This window comes from Heliangelus exortis, chromosome 3 (assembly GCF_036169615.1).
Source record: "Heliangelus exortis chromosome 3, bHelExo1.hap1, whole genome shotgun sequence".
NCBI lineage: Eukaryota > Metazoa > Chordata > Aves > Apodiformes > Trochilidae > Heliangelus > Heliangelus exortis.
In genome coordinates this window covers 71,859,336-71,878,535 of record NC_092424.1, presented here as the reverse complement: position 1 = coordinate 71,878,535, position 19,200 = coordinate 71,859,336, and the positions used below count along the sequence as shown (strand labels likewise).

General features: G+C 44.2%; 1 protein-coding gene across 3 annotated transcripts in view; it reads left to right on the top strand.

Moving 5' to 3' along the window:
* Window positions 1-285: 285 nt before the first annotated feature.
* The window catches only part of LIN28B (lin-28 homolog B), a 100,431-nt gene continuing 81,516 nt past the window's right edge, over window positions 286-19,200 (top strand). Inside the window, exons 1-3 of one of the 3 annotated variants that reach the window (XM_071741255.1) lie at window positions 286-360; window positions 10,819-10,867; window positions 18,208-18,392. In XM_071741255.1, the coding sequence (XP_071597356.1) occupies window positions 10,831-10,867; window positions 18,208-18,392 (222 nt within the window). In that variant the 5' untranslated portion in view covers window positions 286-360; window positions 10,819-10,830. Of the gene's footprint in view, window positions 361-10,818; window positions 10,868-17,153; window positions 17,245-18,204; window positions 18,393-19,200 lie in introns of those variants that run through there. The other 2 variants (XM_071741254.1, XM_071741256.1) reach the window with 2 other exon arrangements.

The window sequence follows — 19,200 nt, the reverse complement described above, 5'->3', positions numbered from 1 at the left end:
CCCGCGCGCAGCCGCCGGGCGCCCGCCCGCGGAGAGGGCGGCGGGCAGGTGCGCGGCGGCTGCGGCGTGAGGCAGCGTTGGGGCCGCGTCCGCCCGACACCGCCACAGCCACCGCCACGGCCGCCGCTCCTCCTCGCTGCCTGCCGCCGCCGCCTTCCCGGCGTAAGCACCGCTTCCCTCCTGCCGCTGCGGCACGCCTTCTTTCGCCGTTCCGTCCTCCCAGCGGCTCGGGAAGGCGAAGCCCCCCCCAGGGGTGCCCGTCGGAGGGTGCGTGCCCCCCCCGGTCCCTGCCGCTCGCCTCCCCACCGCGGCAGCCGCAGGCGCAGCCCCGCTTAGCCCGGCCACCATGGCGCGCGGGAGGTAAGCGAGCTCCCTTCACCTCTCCTTCGCGGCGGGGCCGCCGCCGCCGCCGGGTCTCTCTCTCTCCTTGCCGCCGGCTCCGTACCTGCCGGGGCGTGCGCGCGTCCGCCTCTCGCCGGCCCCGGGCGGCACCGCGGGTGGCTACGGAGGGAGTGGGGGGGCGGCAGGCGGGTTTCTCCGATGCCGGCGGAAAAGTTGCTCTGGGCGGAGGCGAGGTGGCTCCGCATTGTTGTGTTTGGGCGCGGGTGCTTCCCTGCGGGCGGCGGCGTGGCGGGTGTACTTCCGGGTTCGCACCTTTTTTTCCTTCGCCGCCGCCGCTCCGCGCCCCCTCCTCCGCCGGCTGTCGCTGCCCTCGAGCGGAGCCGAAGCCGCCGGTTCAGCACCTGAGCCGCGGCTCCCCCTCCAGGCCGGGAGGAAGGGGGTGGCGGGGGACCGCTCCGCATGACAAACTCGAAGGACAACAGCAGTCGTAGTAGAGGCAGGGTGAAGAAGGGACGGAGCCTCCCGCCGCCGCCGAGCTGGGCGCGGGGCGCATCGCGCCTCCGAGAGTCGCCAGTGGTGCGGCGGCGGCCGGGCCGAAGTAACGGCCGGGCAGCGGCCGCCAGGACGCTACGGCAGCCCGACGCCAGGGGGCGGCCCGCGCCCCTCCGCCGCCGGTGCATGGCGGTGACCGCCCTGCGAGCCGCTGCGGCCGGTGGGGGGGGGGGGGGTGGCAGCCGGGCGGGGACCGATGCGGAGCGCCGCGACCCGTCGGCAGGGGCAGAAGGGAAGGCCGTGGAGGAAAGTGGACGGACGGCAGCATGGGACCCGCTGGGCGGCGTGTCCGCCGTCAGGCAGCCGGGCAAAGAAGGAGGGGCCCGCGGCGGTGCGCCCCGGAGGGCGCGGGTTTTGACCGCCTTGTGGTAACTACCGCCGGGGCGGGCGCGGGTGAGGGGCCGGGGCCGCTGCCGGGTGTCAGGCGCAGCGCCGTGCGCAGGGTGCGGGGGGTTTAAACGTGAGTAGCAGCGGGGCCGCCATTTTGAATGGTTCCCTGCCGCAGGGAGCGCGGGGTCGCAGGCGGCCGCTGCCCGCCCCCGGCGGAGGCTGCCCCGCGGGGCTGCGGGGAGAGGACCGAGGCGCTGTGGAGGTGCGTCCCCGCCGGCGGGGTTGCGGGCGGGCTGGCTTTCCAGATAACGGTCCCGTGTAGCCTCACGGCCGGCTCTGAGGCGGAGTTGCCGGTGCCGACGGGACGCAGTAAGAGGGAGAACAAATAAAGTGCAGAACTGCCTCCAAAACGCCTCGGTTCTCCTTGTCTGGTATCACGTCCCGGGGAGAGGCGGCAGCGGCAGCTGGGTTTGGGTGGTGGGCGTAGGCTGGGCGGGCTGCTGCGGTGCTGGCTGCCCGCGCCTGCCGCCGAGCCGCCCGGGAGGGACAATGACATTCTCGCCCCGCTCCGCCGAACCCCCCCCACTTCGCCTCTTCTGAGGGCATCTCGGTGGGCGTTTGTGGCTCAGCCGGCAGCTGCCTTCAGCTGCTGTGATGAGACTGTAGTAGAACATACAATGAAGCAGATAAACAGCTAGTAAATTAGTTTAAAAATGAGCAAACAACAGCAGCACACGTAAATATTTTGTCCAGGCTATTTATTGGTGTATCTAAACAATTCAGAAAACTTTAGGTTACTTTTATATGTCATTTTTCTTTAGCATGAGGGAATTACCATTTTAATCAGATAAACATATTACCTGAACAGATTCATGTAGTTGTTCCTCTCCTTCTGCCTGTTAGTGGCTGTGAGTAAATTATGTATGACATTCTTACAGTGATGAGAGAAAATAGTAGTACACTGTACCAGCTCATGTACAGACATGATGATTTTTCCTTATATAACTGATCTTCCTATTCTTTTTAGGCCATACACAGGGCTGAGGTTTCCCACCCCTCCTCTGATAGCCTGGTTTTTAATTTCACATCTTGCATGGAAACACTGTTGTCATGACTAAACACTGTGTCCTGTTGCGAACAAGTCATCAGATACCAGGAAAACTATAATTATAGTTAAATTTGGTTGCAGATCATTAAAATACTATAGTTGTTTGTAATTTTAGGGGTATCTGGATATAATGGATGAACATGCAACAGTGCATGTTTATTCTTAGGTTGATGGCTGTATGTTTTCCTTAACAAAACTACAACTCATTTTTTTCTAAACGTGTACTAAAACCTTAAAAATTCAGAAGAGACAACATCAACAACCTTGTTCAAAAAACTGTAAGATGTGCAACTAAGCTGTAGTTCTTTGCAGAATGGTGATGGGGTTTTCCCCCCCTTGGTGTAGAGTAGTAAGAATTGATATTGAATTAAATTATGACCTTAATTATTAATACACCAGGAAGGCAAATTTCCTTTGCTGTAGTGAACTTAATCATGTATGTAATGGCAAAAGTAGTGATTACAGCTGATATTTGCCCTGTGTAGTAATTACAAAAATGCAGCTGTAGTTAAAATATTTGCCTCTCTGTGTGTGATAAAAATAGCTATCTTCTGCTATGTTTTTAAATACATTCTGTTAAGGGCATGTTCTGCCCTCCGAGTTTTATAGAAAGTTTGTTTGTTCTTTTCTTTAATCTGCAAATGTGTTACCTGGCATGTATGAAAAAATTTCAGAAGAGGACAAATGGTGATAAATAAAGGGAGGAAAACCCAGAGCCTCTGCTTCCTGGGCCTGCTGCCTAAGCCCTTGCTAGGGTGCCACGGTGGATCAGAGGCAGCGTTTCATTCAGATGGCACCCTCAGGCAGAGAAATTAATTTTTAAGTCGAAGCGGCTGACACCGCTACTCCTCTTTTTCTCTTTTGTGACTCCGCAGCAGCGTTTTGTTTGAATCGCTGCTCAACCCCGAGATGCACAGCGCGATCGCTGAGCGAGCAGGCGAGGCTCCGAGCCGGGCACTGCGGCGGGACGCTGTTTCCCCTTTTTCTCTACTTGCAGATCTCGGCCTCCCAGCCTTGTCGGGCGGCCCGGTGGGTCGGGAGGTCCCGGTTCCCCCGGTGCGGTACCCCACGGGGTGGGCAGGGACGGCAGCGCCTCCTCCTCCTCCCGCAGCGCCGGCCGTGTCGCTGGCCACGGTGCTGAACGCCGCCAGCCATGCCGGTGCCGGTGCCGGTGCCGGCGGGAGCCCGCTGCCTGCAGCCGCGGGGAGGGCCCGGTGCCACGGGCACGGCGGGGACTGCTGCCCCCGTTCTTTAGCTGTCTCTCGTGTGTTTTCGCATCGTTCGCAAGGGGTCACGGTAGGGAAATGCTTTCACCAAAAGCCTTTATGTAGCGCGCTCTGTACTGCTTGGGCATTGAATGCTGGTGGTGAAATCAATGAGAGAAACACTCTAGCACTTTCTTGTTTAGAAAAGGAGCTTTCCCAGCGGTAAAGATTTCCCGTAGGCAACTTGTGAAGCGTAATGTTACCTATGTAAAATGGAAGTGTGGCTGAAACCAGCAACTAGACAGGAACTTGCTGTCTGCTATTTTTAACCACAGGTTCAGTTTATGAAAGGGCATTCTGAAGGCTGACATCAAACCAGCATGTCATCAGTGAGAACAAAATAAGCACTGATGGCACGGGCATGTTTCAGGAAAACGCAGGTATCCATTAGCAGCAGCACAATCACAGACGTGAGCTTTTTTCTTTCTTCCTCTTTAAGAAAAGACAGATTTCAAAATGCATGTGATCTTGAAGATTTTTTTCCCCTAAATACACTTTAATGTGCTTCAGCGTCTTTAGTACATTAAAAAAATAAAAAAAGCTTTTTTTTTCATCACAGAGATAAATGTACAGTCTCTGTAATTGCACACTGGGTGTTTCAAATGCATTTGCACAATACAAAGCAAATATGAAATATGCTACTCTGTTTTTATTTAAAAAAAACAAAACCAATCTGGTGTGTTTCATATGTGAGGGTAACTATTTTAAAAATATACAGACTTATTAACATTCTGCTTCTAAAAATAGAAAGAATTGACATGCAGGGTCTTCAAATTGAAGGTCAGAGGTGACAAACCAGGACAAAGGTCATACAGCTCATTTTCAAGCAATCAGTTTCTAGTTTTTTCATGGTTGAACAAAAGCTTAATTATGCAGAAATGTGAGGACTGTAATATTTAACTAGTCAATTTTAACAGAAAAATAGAGGTGGTTATACACAGTTCCCTCTTCATTGTGTGTAATATGGAATTACTTGTGCTACTGTTACTGATATAAAAACGTCTCTAATTTATACATTAGAATACATTTCTTGATTTGACATTTAATCATCCACAGTCTGTATTTAGTGTTCATCCTTGAGATTGAAGACATGTAACCATTTTCTGCTATTTCAGTGATCTCAGCAAAAAAAGAGCTCTATCCTGATGATGCATACTATGATTTCAATAAAGTTAAAATGCAAATCTGTGCATTTTATCATGTGTGCACGTTCTTACTATTTCTAACAAACCACTTTCCTTAGGAAAAAAAAAACCTGCTTCCAGTCTGCAGCATTCTCTGTGTCACTGCAATAATTACACTTAGAAGCTGTTTAACTAGTATGTAATATTAATTCTTTTACATGCAGTGTAGTATTTTTTCACTGAATAAGATTCAGGATTCTTAACAATTTGAAGAAATTGTTTCAGTGTTTATATTTATAATATTGTTAGTCCACTAAACCATGTTTTCATAACTTCTGAAAATACTTAATAACTATTCCATGGGTAACATTTGATATATAATTATACCACATGCAGTATTACAGCAGCTAAGGATAATGCCCACAAATTACCCTGTTAAAATGTGTACCCTCACTGGTATTCTTAGGTCGTACAGGAGGCTTCTGGTTTTCTTTCTGACGCTTTGTCTCTTGTACCTGTTTTAAACAGGTGCAGTGATTTTAAAGGTTTTAATCCTTAATTGTAGAGATGGTGAATTTTTAGTTATATATCACTGATGTACCTGTGGACTTTTTTCTGGTTTGAATTAATGAGCTATATGCCTTAAAGTTTATGAAAAAAAATTACTATTGCATTACTTTATCTAACCAGTTGTTTTAAACAGTGACTTGATCAGAAGGTATGACATACAGGATTGCTGTCCACTCCAGTTTAAAACAAGAAAAATGTTACATGCTCTGTACTATCCACACTTCTAGGAAAGTAAATATTGATGTTTAAAATAGAGGTACTAACTGATTGTTTTATTTTTAGAAATTTTGGTTTGATTGTTTTAATCCAGGATATTCATAGCAGTATTTGGTGAGCATGTTATAAAATACAAATGATTTTAACAAAAATCCATTTCTTTAACATGCTCAAGTAATAATTCAGAAATTTAAAAAACAACAAACCCTCTCTACAAACCCAAACAAAACAAAACCAAGAAAGAAGATTCCATGGTTTGTAGGTTAATGGCATGTACAATTCAAACAAATTCTATGCAAGGTAAGGTGTGTGTGCAAGACATATAGATTCTAAGAAAACAATTATTAGTTTGAGATAAGAACAAACCATACTAAAGTTGTTATAAAAATGTAAAAATCTACAGAATATATTTTTAAAAAATAAAACTTGTAGTGACATCATTTTTGAGGGAATGGTGATGAAGTATGAATTGGTCAGAGTATTTTTATAACCTAAAGTAAAAAATTATACCATTTGCTTACAGAACAGATTTAATCTTGATTTAATAATAGTTTTGCATTGAGGAAAAAGCATTTACACTCTGGATTCAAATGTAACAGCTCCACATTAAATGTTAATAATACACATTAAATTTGGTGTAACCAGTGAGAAGAAGCTCCATATTTTTTGTTTAAACTGAAAACTTTAAATATTGAATTCACCTTGTCATAATGGCTCTTTCTTAATTTATTCTTCAACATGTATCTTTTCAGGACTTCCTTTGGCATTGCTTTGTTTGTGGATAGTTTTCATGTAGGGAAATAAAATCTTACCATGAATGTAGTTTCTCAAAGAAATAAATACAAAGTAAATGTAATCAAGCTCTGAAAAAACATCTATCTACGATTTCAGAATCGTGGGTTTTAAAGTTTTTTTTTCTTACAAAGTACTGATACTAATTAATTTAAAAATACAAAGAAAAATTTGTCTGAAAACAAATTAATAAAATCCCAAGGTAGCTTTCCCATTGTTTCATTTGCTGTATAGCAAATCAGTGTGTGGCAATTTCTGTATGCCCATGCTAATAGTAATCTGGGAACAAAATAGTTGAAATACAAAGGAAGTAGAAAAACAGTAGTAGTAGAGGGTGATGTGTTTTATTTTTAAGTTGTGTATTGAAAAAAAAATGTTTAAAATCCTACAAAATACTGTTTGAAACATACTCATTTTCCATTATCTTTTATTAAGTTTGTTTCAAAGTTGCCCAATTTATGTACATTTAAAGGCAGGCCAAATGAAATTGTAGATCATATTAAATCAAATACACTAAGTATGAGAATTGTGTATTCAGTCCTTTAAAAAGTGTCTTGTTCAGCATCAGCCTTTAATACCTATTATTAAAGTTTTAACCTAAATAAATACTAATTAGTTTTTTTTGTGTTAAAATGGTTTCCTTTATTCATATAATAATAGTATTTCATTCTAAAGTGAAACTCTTATCCTATTTAAATACCTGGCAGGCTTTCACTAGCTCCAGTGCTGATACAGTGGGGTTTATTACTCCTTTTGTGTCACCCAAAAGAATCAGACATGTAACAGAGATCAGAACACATTTTACCCTTCTCTGTTCCTGTTCTTTCTGTAGTCAAATGACATTCTTACAAGTAGTTAAAAAGGTGTGTACCTGGGTGTTTGATCTTAAAAAATTAAGATTAAAATATTAAAAAATTACTTTGTTTCTTAAAAATTAAGGTATACTTAGCACACCTGGACTACTGCCAAGCTATTTTATTTACATCAGACTGTAATTACCTTTTCAGATCAGTGAAAGAATTGTATGAAATTAGTAAAGATGGGGGGAGGGGAGGTGTTACATTTGCTAGTTGTACAATTAATTTTCTTTAATTGCCATTAAAAATGTTTCAGCATCTCACATGCTCTTGCTTTCATCTTACCTGGTAGAAAAATATTGTAATAGTGTAATAATAAAATGGTAGCTAAACAAAGAATAAAGTTGTCAGAACTTTCAACTTCTCCCTCCCCCCCTTGTATTTAGATTAAAACATTGACACTTAAGTGTTCATTTTCAGGAAATTTTTATTTTTGTTAGTTAAGTATTTCAAGCTAACAATATTTTACTGAATGAAGAGAAACAAGAAGAGTGTTTAAAAAATGAAAGCATTCCAGTATCTGTTAGTTAAAATTGTACATTAAGGAATTAATGTATGTACTCTTTAACAAATTAATTCAGTATATAAGACAACATTCAGTTGTGATGCTTGGAATGAAAATTCTCTGTGCACAGTGCTCCTACCAGCAGTCAAGAATTGTAAACAAGAATAAAGTGTTAGGTAATGTTTACAGACTGGTTCAAAAGAAAGACAGCAAAGTTTGTTAATTACAACATGCTTTTTCTAAGTTAAAGTATCTGACCAGTGTGTATGTGTGTGTATGTATATGTATGCATACACACATGCATACACATTTTAAAAGACAATGTTTTATGCTCTTTCTACGTTTGGGTTCTCTACACAAAGTTTTAAAATTTTGTTTATACTTTGCAGCATTCATCCATTTAAGTCTTTGCTTTTTGTGAGTTAACTAAAAAATCTCCTTTAATACTGAGGTTTCCTTATCCTTCTGCATTCCCATCATACTTTTTTGTTATGACATAAAGTATTGGTTGGTTGGGTTTTTTTTCCCCTCCAGTTCTTTCTTTTGCACTTTGATCATACTTACAGTACCCAGTGTTCTTTAAAAAATTACTGCTGGCTTTACTCTGTAGAGGAAAACAGTCACCTGGTTACCAGTGGCTGTGAAAGAAAGATTAAACATCTCTATTTTTGTTTTCAACTTGTTTTTACAGGACAGCATATGACTTATTTAAATGTGGGAACTGTGTATGTCTGCGTTACTTTAATCCAAGCAAATTATGTTTCTGAGTCTTTTGGCAGCAGACTTGCTTAAGATAATAAATTCAAAACAATGACTGTCAAAGAGAAATATTTTTTCTTTTTACGTAGGTTTAAACTTGCTATTATTTTCCACTGACCAGTAAGTTGTCAATTAAATAAATTCTGTGTTAAGTAAGATGAATTACAGGATGTGCTACCTGTCAGTATTACCTTTGTTAGATGGCTGTCAGTGTGTCTTTAACTGATACTACTTTTTTTCTTTTTTTTCCTATCCTGCAATAATTCCATATAGTATTGCATTATTTTTTGTGTTTACTGTTACTTCCACATGCTGTAAGTGCATAGTTAAAACAAGGATTACTTTAAACCAAGTAAGTTTTTCTTTAAACACATCTTGTTGTCAGGTCCATAATTCCTAAACAGAATATGATTATTTGAAGTTATAGAGTTCATGTAAATGCCAATACAGTTTCAGAACTAATTAACAAAAATATTTTTGTTTTGTGTACAGCATGAGGCACAGGATAGTTCACCAGGAGCCATTTCAGAGCCTTCTGCTTAAGTCAGGGACTATTTTCTTATGACTTTACAGTAAAATACATGACAATTAGTTTCTCATTAAAACTATATGGTTTAAATTAGTTCTTAGAATTGTAATGCCCAGGTTTTTCTACATTAATGTCTCTTGTTGCCAAATTTTGTGTATTGCACTGGGAAACTTTATTGTATCTACTTTATAAAAAAACTTTATTATATATTATATCTCCTTTTTTCTACTTAATATTTTGATATGCTTTTTGAAACATAGGAAACCAAAATATGTGATTTTTACAAATGTATTATGAAATGGCGATACTGTAAACAAGAATAACTTGAGCATCTGTTGTTTTCCTTGTACTTTCCCCTTTGAGTCCCAACACACCCCCAAATATTTTTTTAATCCCTTCATAAACTGAAGCAGACTACGTGCCAAAGCCAAGAACGGATCCTTTACTCTATGCTTGCATATTTCATTATGTTGCATAAATAATGCAAGTAAATCCCAAAGACACAAAAGCCACATAGCCACTGGTTGGCAGAACAAAGCAGCAGACACAAGAGATTGGGCTTCAGTGCTTGAAGGTGTAAAAGCAGAGTTAGGTTTAATACATGGCAAAAGTCCACACAGTTCCAGTGGAAAAACTTGGTTGCTACAAAAGAAGAGAAACTGAATCAACTTGCTGGTGTTGTTGCACCGAAAAGAAAGATTGTTCCCTTCCCTCTTCTGATTCCTGGTGTTGGAAAGGACTCAGAATAACTAACTCTGGGAGAAAAGAAGTTTGAGAAATTTGATTGTCATTTGTCTTCGTTCATTACTCTTCTGACTTCACTCCCTCCTATAGGAATATCCCATTTTATAGTAAGAAAGCAGGATACCTGTCAGAATATGGTCTTAAAATTGGAAAAAGACAAATCTCAGATTTCCCTAAAAGATAATAGACTTGGGGTCGTATCTCAACAAAAGAATAATGCAATTCCTTTTGGTTGGTTTATAAGTAGATTATTCAAACGCTAGTAGAAGGTGACAGGAGGACAGGCTTGAGGCAGGTGAGTTTGCACATGATCCTTTCTATTCATCTTTCATTTCTTAAACAAACTGGACGGTGTAGGTAACAGGTTTACTCCAAAACCACAGTATTTTTTCTTCATGCTTTCTGCCATCTGCAATGATAATTTTCCATGTGATATTTTTATTGGCATTAATACAAATTTAGCCAGGCCTTGCTCAACTAGGTCTACCTTTCATGTAGTTGCAATCAAGTCACACATCTGTATTTTTATGACTAATTGTTTTGGTTCAGATTGAGACCTAAAATTTAATATTGTTATGTGTTATGCTCTGCAGTTTTCTAACTAATGTAACAGAAAGCATTTTTCTGTTGATACTCACAAATGGGCATCAAGTTACAATTTTGGCCATGAAAGAATCCCAAAGAATCAGTTTCATTTTTTAAAATCATATACAGGGTATGACTGCTTGCTAATTTGTCCAATTTAACCGTAGTAAAGGCAACTCACTAGTTCTTAGGTTACCTATTGCAATTAAATATTGATAAAGGAAACAAACACCTTCCAATATCCTGCAAATCTGTGTCTTTTCCATCTTGTCATCAACCACATAGCTTTCATAAGAAACCAATGAAAGGGGCAATGCTTTTGTGGAAGCTTGAAAAATAAAAAAAGCAGCTGATTTTTATCTCATGTTTTGGTTGTCTCATTGTGGTTCTGATGAGCGAGGTAAGTCTCAAACAGTTTTTAAGTTTACAGGTCAGTGTGTTTTATGGCCTTCTAATGAGCCATTAAACTGAAGAAGAGGTAATTAAATATGGTACTCTGGTACAATGTACACAGTACTGACTCCAGCTCTCTGATTTTAGGTTCCTGAGAAGATGATGAGGTCCTTCAAGAAGGTCTCCTCAGGCTCAGGTCAGTCTTCTCTATAGCGTCTTACATGGCTGACTTTGTATCTGTAAAACTAAGGTACTGCAGCACCTGTGTTGCACTGATTCCGATAAACTTTTTTTCATTATTATTATTATTATTATTACTTTGGGGGAGGGGGGATATTATTTTGTGTACAAGCTTCAGAGTTCTTGCTTGATGTAGTTTGAGTGTTCTGCATCTGTACAACAAATAAACCATTATATAAGGGAAGTTTATTTACAGTAACCCACCGTCGGATACCTGTTGTAAGTTTTATGAGCCCAAACATCTGGAAGAACGCTTCTGGACTTCCGCTGCAGCGTGCGTACCGATGTCCGTACGCATCTCCGTACGCTGACTAAAATTTTAATTCCTCGAGTCATTTCCATACCTCTGGCAAAGTAGAACGCTGGATAAGAGAGTGCACTCTCTTATCGCGACTCCGGTTCTCTCCCACGCAGCCAAACCCGCAGCGGTACCGCCCGTCCCAGCCTCCCGCCGTGGCAGCGGCCCGGCCCGGCCCTTCCTTCCCGGGCGCCCCCTCGGTGCCCGCCCGCGGCGCATGCGCGGAACGGAGGGCAGGGGGCGCGGAGCCGACCCCCGAGGGCGCTGCCTCCGCGGGGAGGGGGAGCGCTGACCCCGCATACACATGGATGCCATCCGGGCCGCTGGCAGCGCTTGTTGCGGGAGTTAATAGCCCGGGGCCGGCGCTGGAAGGGGTCTGGTTTTACCTGTGTGCGGGGGCTGCCCGTGTCACCGCCAGGCTGGCGCTGGCCGCCCTGCGGAGGGCGAGGAGGGCAAGGGCGGCTGCCCAGCTGGGAAGATGCGCACCCCGTCGGAACACGCACGCTTAGTCCCGGGTGCGGCAGACCCGAGGTGCGGGGCTGGGGCGAAAGCGCCTGAGGCGCAGAGCCGCCCGGTCATCGTCCTGCATCTGCGCGGTTACTGCGGACGGGCAGTGGTGGGCAGCCGGTCCTACTAGGAGGGCCGCTCTTCCCTGCGGGGTTTTAGTCCTGTCAAACTGGGTAGAGCCTCCTTAAAACCGCCAGGGAAGCGGTCAGTATCGGTTGCAAATCCACAGCTAAGAGACTTCATGTACGTGAGACCACATCCTGCGGCAGAGCTCTCGGAGTGGGCGCCGCTCGCCTCCTCCTCCTGCCCTCGGATCACGCGCGGGATTAAAGCAACTTCCAGCGTTTTACAAATTCGGCAATAATCCACAGAAAGCAGGGTGGACCGCAGGGGAGGGCTGCGCGTCACCGACAGCCGCCGGGTTTCATTTCAAGAGAAAATGTCAGTCAAGCGCGTGTTCAATGCCACGCTCCGGCCGTCAATTAAAATAGCGGCGCTTGCAAACCGCGGCGCGATCGTCGGCGAGGGCCGCCCCGTCTCCGTTACGACGGCAGAAGCGGGTTGCGGGGAGCCCTGCGTGCCCGCAGGGGTGGAGGAGGCTGCCGCCCACCCCTCAGGTGTGACGGCCGAGGAGCGCCGGGGCAGCCCTTTGGCGGCGGGGGCTCCCCAACCCGTTATCCAGCCGGTAACTTAATACCCCACACGTCGGGCAAGTCCCGTCCCCCATCGTCTCTAGCCACAGGGGAAGCGCGCAGCTGGGTCGGACTTGTGTTTTGTTAAAGAAATATTTTTAAGTAACAAGCCGGAGGGTAATAAAGCCCAAGGGGGTGGTGGGTTTGCGGGGACAAACCCTCCCCTTCCCCGCCGTTGGGCGCCGATTCTCTTCACTCCCGGTGGTTGGAAACGGTCCCCTCCTCCCGGGGCCACACGGCCGCTGCCGAAAGGAAACCCCGCATGGCACTGGCAAACCCCGCATTCTCCCCTCACCCCGGGCTCTTCAGGGTAGCGGAAAGGGAAGGAGGTTTTGGCGCCCAAAGTAGGTGAGAGGGTTTTGGCGGGAAGAGCTTAGCACCGGGAGAGACCTCCAGGCCAAGGGTCTCTGCCCTGAGGCAGCGGCCGGAAAGCCCTCCCCGTCTCTCCGCGTTAGGAAAAGCCGGTTTCGATAGAAACCGTGTAAAAAACGCGACGGGCGGCTTATTCGGTCAAACATCGGCGGGAGCGGCACGCGTGGCGTGGACCAGCGCTATCGTGCGTGGGGGCGGCTGCGGTTGCGGCGTTAAGCAAATAACTCCCTAGAAGTGAAGAAGAGTCGGGGGAGGGGGAGGTGGTAGGGGCTCTCCGGCGCCGTTCCTGCTTTTCCTGCCTGCCCGTCGGCGGGTAAATGTTGGTTGTGCTTTGAAATGGGGAAGTCGTGACAGCACCCCCAGCTCTGCTTTCAAGTGTAAAACACGCGTTTTGCTTCAAATGCAGGCGGCTCGGTCATTTGCTTGCCTTTTTTTTTTTTTTTTTTTTTTTTTTGGCTTTCCTGTTTTGGTTTGGTTTTTAGAGTTGGGGTCTTTTTTTTATTTTGTTTTAGAAAAAAACAACTTTAAAAGTTTTACAAAGGTGACAAACTGGAAATCAAACATTCAATGGTTTTGGTTTAAAGTTTGTAGTTTCAAGTGAGCTCCTACAGTGCATTTAGGAAGATAAGGATCACAGCTTCCTATAACTGTACCAAAATTTGCGTGTATTTAGCAGAAAGTATGGATAGAAATGTCTTTTTTTAAGATGTGAACTATTCTCATTAGAACTGATTTTTATCCAAACGGGCTTGTTTTGTAGGTCTTTTCTCCCTATAATCCTCTTGGGTTCCCCTTTCTCCTCCCGATTTGCAAATGAATTTTGGAAGGGTGTTAGTAGGATGGGTTCTTTCTTTTCTCTCTTTCTCCCTTTCTCTTTCTCTCTCTCTCTTTCTCTCTCTCTCTTTTTCTTTCTTTCTTTCTTTCTCTCTTTCTCTCTTTCTCTCTTTCTCTCTTTCTCTCTTTCTCTCTTTCTCTCTTTTTCTCTTTCTTTCTTTCTTTCTTTCTTTCTTTCTTTCTTTCTTTCTTTCTTTCTTTCTTTCTTTCTTTCTTTCTTTCTTTCTTTCTTTCTTTCTTTCTTTCTTTCTTTCTTTCTTTCTTTCTTTCTTTCTTTCTTTCTTTTTCTCTTTCTTTCTTTCTTTCTTTTTCTCTTTCTTTTCTTTCTTACTTTTTCTCTCCCTTCCCTTCCCTTCCCTTCCCTTCCCTTCCCTTCCCTTCCCTTCCCTTCCCTTCCCTTCCCTTCCCTTCCCTTCCCTTCCCTTCCCTTCCCTTCCCTTCCCTTCCCTTCCCTTCCCTTCCCTTCCCTTCCCTTCCCTTCCCTTCCCTTCCCTTCCCTTCTCCCTTTCTTTCTTTCTGTCGGTTTTTCTCTTTTCTTTTCTTTTTTTTCTTTTTTTTTTTTTTTCCCCGGAGAGTTCCCAGCTGGCAACAGCTCTCTCTACCTTCCACAAAACTTGAAAGGCTGATGTCCCTTGCAGGAAATGAATGAGTCGATAACATCTGACACCAGTGACCAGTCCAGTGACCCCAACCTTAATTCCACTAATACTGGAGGACTGAAAAATCTCAGTAAAAACTCTTTGCAAGTTGCCCCCTCCATTTTACAAAATATGCGTTTGTTTTGCAATGTAGGAAATTATTTGCACCAAATATTTTTATATTAGTTTATTTACATGGTTTTGTAGCCATTTATTTATTAATTGAAAAGCATACTGTACTGCATTTTCTTTTCACTAAAATTTGCTAACAAGACATTTTGTCCATTCAATGAACTCAATCAACTTGTATCTCTTTAACCAATATTCTAGCCTCTGAGGAATTTTTATGCCCAATGTCGATAGAGTAAATCTAGCTGGGAAAAAAAAGACCTCTAAAACGATATTAAACGGAATTCTTTGTCTTTTCGAAGAGAGAGAGGACAGAGAGAGCTCCAGCTTTATAAATGTGCCATTCTGCTAGGAGAAATGCAGTCGAATTTCTTGTTCTTAGCTGGGGTTTCACGTGTGTTAAAAACTGGTGCATTTATTATATATTAGATATCGTCCCGGTTATAAGATCCAAGCATATAAAATTACTGGTGATTTAATATTGTAAAATAATCGCTATTGTAAAGGGGGAAGGGAGGTTACGAGCTAAAAGAAGTGGTATGTTGCACGAACGCGTAAGGCAGGTCAGTGTAGAAAGTCGACCTCCACTGTTGAAATAACCTATAGGAAATTTACGGTTGAAGACTGCAAAGGAATTTCAGGATTTAAAGCTTCTGCTCCACTTGCCAGGCTGCTTGTATTTGTACACGTTTGCCCACCCGCGCTTTTTCCTAGCAAGCGATCCAAGCGAGCACCTTGGTGTTGCAGACAGAAACGAGGCGCTAGCAGGGGAATTCACGCATTCCTGAAAGGCAACAAAAGGAGTAAACAGGCCCATCGGGGCAAAGGCGTCCCCCTTAGTTGGGCAGACTGATCGACGCCACTTCCCAAACAACAGCAAGTGCTTTGCAAATGCATAAACCCTTTGTGTTCGGGTGCTGCACTGATCGGCTTGTTGCTTTGGCTTTTGTTTGTGTGTGTCCTTGGGATAAGAGAGGATGCTGGGGGGGCGGGGGGTGAGGGAGGGAGGAAAGGGGTTTAATAAGAAAGTAATTGAGCCCAGGTTTTAACAAGGTATAGGCAACGTTTAAAGGTTACACAGTACTGGATGTAAAGTGAGGTTACATGTGAATAGGTGGTGGCGAGAAGATACAAAATATGATGTTCTCGTATCTTCATCTCTACCTTTACGCTGAAGGAAATGGGAAGATAGAAAATAAAACAGAATCTTACCTAATTAGGTGGGGGCGTTGGTTATTTGGTGGTGGGTTTCTTTTGGTTTTTTGTTTGTTTTGGGTTTTGTTTTGGGGGTTGAGTTTTGGGTGTTTTTTGGTTTTTGTGGGGTTTTTTTTTGGAGGGGGGAGTGGTTGTTGGGTTTTGGGGTGGGGGTTTTTTTGTATTTTTTTATGTTTCTAAAAATATCTTTAAATAAACGTTTGGTCCTAAGGCCAGCTAAAGCAAGGACTTGAGAACACGATGGTAGTTGTGTACCTGTGAGAGTTGAAGGGGAGAGAGTGCCTTTGAAAACGGGTGCGCTCAGGCTGTTACAGAGCTCCTTACATGTAACACATTTCTTTTCCGAGTTGGATCCCCCCTCCCGCTGGCAGTGAAGACTTAAACCAGCAGTGCCCGGTCAGCGTTATTCCACCCCTCTTTGTCTTCTTCCTCTAGCTTTTTTTTTTTTTTTTTTTTTTTTTTTTTTTTTTTTTTCTTTTCGCCTTCCTACTCTCTAGCAAATCCTTTTCTCTGTCAGTCCTCCTCCTCCTCGCTTTCCCTCGCGCTCCTGGGGAACAATCGCTGCTGATTGAGGTTCACTCTAATACTGGGCTTGAAAACTGGGCTCTTATTTAGGAAGTCATTAATCACATCCCCTCCCCCGGAAAGAGATGGCGGAGAAACCTGTGAATTCCTCGCCCCATCCCCCTCCAGAAATGTTTTGAAACGCTAAACCTCCGCACATTCTGGGCCATATTAAGGTGATACTGCGTTTCCGGCGCACTTTATAATTTGAATAAGACATTAGTAACACGCAGTACAGGCGTGAGCGGCAGCCACCCCTCTGGTGCCGCGGCACACGCACAGATACAACACACGCAGCGAGAGGCAGATTTTCCGCCACCACCACCCTACGACCCCACATCCCCCACACGGGACGGCTTTTCTTCAGGTGGAAACGGCAATCAGGTTATACAAATACCTGCCCGTGTTCTGTGCAGAGTGACACAGACGCCTCCCAACATACCCAGCGCATGTCTTTGCACATGTGTGTATCTCATTTGTAAGCATCTTCCGTTCGGGTGTGTACGGGTACCCCGCCTAGAGCGTGCACAAGATACCCGAATAATCTCATCTGGCCGTCCGCCTCTGCGTGTATTTTGTTGTTTTCTAGGCTGTATCTAGAAGCACACGGATCTTCCTACGTATTTGTGCGTGCACGGGAGGGTAGAAACCCCAGAATAATACGTCATCTCGATTTCCCGTAAAGAAGCACGCAGATTAGCTGTCGAAAAAAAAAAAGAAAAAAAAAAAAAAAAAAAAGACGTGTTGGTAATTTCTTGTTCATTCATAAATTATTTTGGTGTGTCAGCCAAGTTGAAATGGCGATTGGCTACTCCTGCCTCCTGCCAACCCCTTAAGGATCCGATGTGAAATTAGTAGCAAGAAAGCATGTAATTGACCAAGTCACGTGTGCGCAGGGGGCCAGAACCGGAGCGAGAGAGAAGGGGAAAAATCAAGAGGGAAAGCACATTAGACCATGCGAGCTAAATTTGCGATCGTTCAAAATCAGCATGTGAGATTAATGCAGAAGACCACTTCGATCCACAGGGAAAGTTTTCATCTCACGAGTTTGGAGCAGAGGGCCCGTGGGGCAACATGGCCGAAGGTTAATTTTCTTTTTCTATTGTTTTACTATGATTTTCGCTCGCTCGCGCTGTCCCTCTCTTTCCCCCCCCCCCCTCCCCCAACCCCCCTTTTAACCCAACTATGCATTACCCTTTTTTAGCAGCTCGCTCAAGGGGGCTTTCTCCAAACCCATTGTTACCCGGCTCAGAAACTGTTCCGTACCGCCCACACCGATTCACAACTTGAAAAGCTTTCAGGGGGCTATTGTTTGAATTGTTCCTGTTTGATTAAGCACAGTTGCAGTGGTAGGATGAGAAAAAGGCCGTACACCTGTCCCAACTTTAATCAAAGTTTATTCCGAGGAGGGATGGATACGTGGTCGAAAATAGTGGTTTCGGCGCTGCATGTGCAATAACCCGTTGTGCAATCTACCCAATTTTGCTGCTTCTCTCTCCTCCACCCCTCCTCGGCCGGCCTCCCCCCCGCCCCCCCTCTCCGATCCTGCGCCTTGCGAGGAGAGACTAATTGGGCTGAGAATTTCTGATGAGAAATGGGATCGGTCTTAAACCAGCAATATTCAAGTAAAGTATCGCGTTCCGTTCTGTAATGTGGCTGAAAGATGGAGTTAAATGGAAAAATACACGTATGTACAGAAACGTGGGCTGCCCTGGGTAAAGAGAGAGGGAGAGCCTCCGTACGCACTGTTTCCTCTCTGTAACCTCCGGTGATTTTTTTTTTTTTTTTTTAACGTATTTTGGGGAGAAGGTTGTTTAATTTCGGATTTAGGAAAAATTATGCTTTTTTTTCGCAGTATGCTTTTTGATTTTGTTTGCCTTTTTTCTCTGTTTTTTTTTTTTTTTGTAATAACTTTCATGAAGTTGCAAAAGGATGTTACCAGAATTTAACTCTTTGCTTTGCATCTTGTGTCCCCCTTCCTTCTTTTTCTCCCCTCTTCATCATCATCCCCCCACCCCCCCTCCCGCCTTTCCCTCTTCCTCAGCAGGGGCGAGTAAAGGTGGAGACGAGCCCGGGAAGTTGCCGGAGCAGGAAGAAGAGGAGGAATCCCAGGTTTTGCACGGAACCGGCCATTGCAAATGGTTCAATGTGAGAATGGGATTCGGGTTCATCTCCATGAGCAACCGAGAGGGAAGCCCCTTGGAGTCTCCAGTTGATGTCTTTGTACACCAAGTAAGACTCATTTTTTACTTCCATTTCAGCTTGGCACATTGGGTTGAGCTCAGTGGGACTCCGGTTTCACGTGAAGAGAAGTAACCTGTTTTTTCTAGGTATTTAGGTACATCTGTAATTAGAAAAGTTGCCTTAGGTAGTGGTTTTATTGGCAGCATACAATTTGAGTAAATAAGGTCGTTAGATTGTGGCCACGGATTTGTGCAAAATGATAATGCTGTTTCTTCGTATCATCGTCTTTGGTTAAAAAGTTATCCTATGCTTTTTATTTTCAAATACCACACTCCTCTTTTAACAAGGTTTATAATTTGTCACCAAGCTGGTCAGGAGTAGATATGCCTATCCTTGGAAAATGATTAAAATTAAGCTCGGAAACACATAAATAAATGTCGGTTTTCATTCAGAAATCACTTCAATACAATTTTAAACACTTTTCTTGTAAGACTCATATTGCTTTTTCAAAGCTCATCTGATATTAGTTTGTGAAATTAAGACAATTATAGTGTTATTTTGTAGTCAGTCAGACCTGAGAGTGGCCCCGTGGTGATATACTGAAGTGTGCATGTGGTTTGGTTGGCTGTTTTTTAAATATTCCTTCCCAGGAAAAAAAAAAATAAAAAAATTTATATATCAGTTTGAGAGAGCAGGGGCATGTGGCCGGATTTTTTAAGCTCAGTAGTGTGAGTGGTGTTTGTATTTTGAACGTGGAAGCTATGAATGACTTTATGCAAAGTAGTGTCACATGCAAGATATGTACAAAATGATAAAATTAAGAGAATTTTTCCCAAGGTCTGTAGTGCGGTTTTTG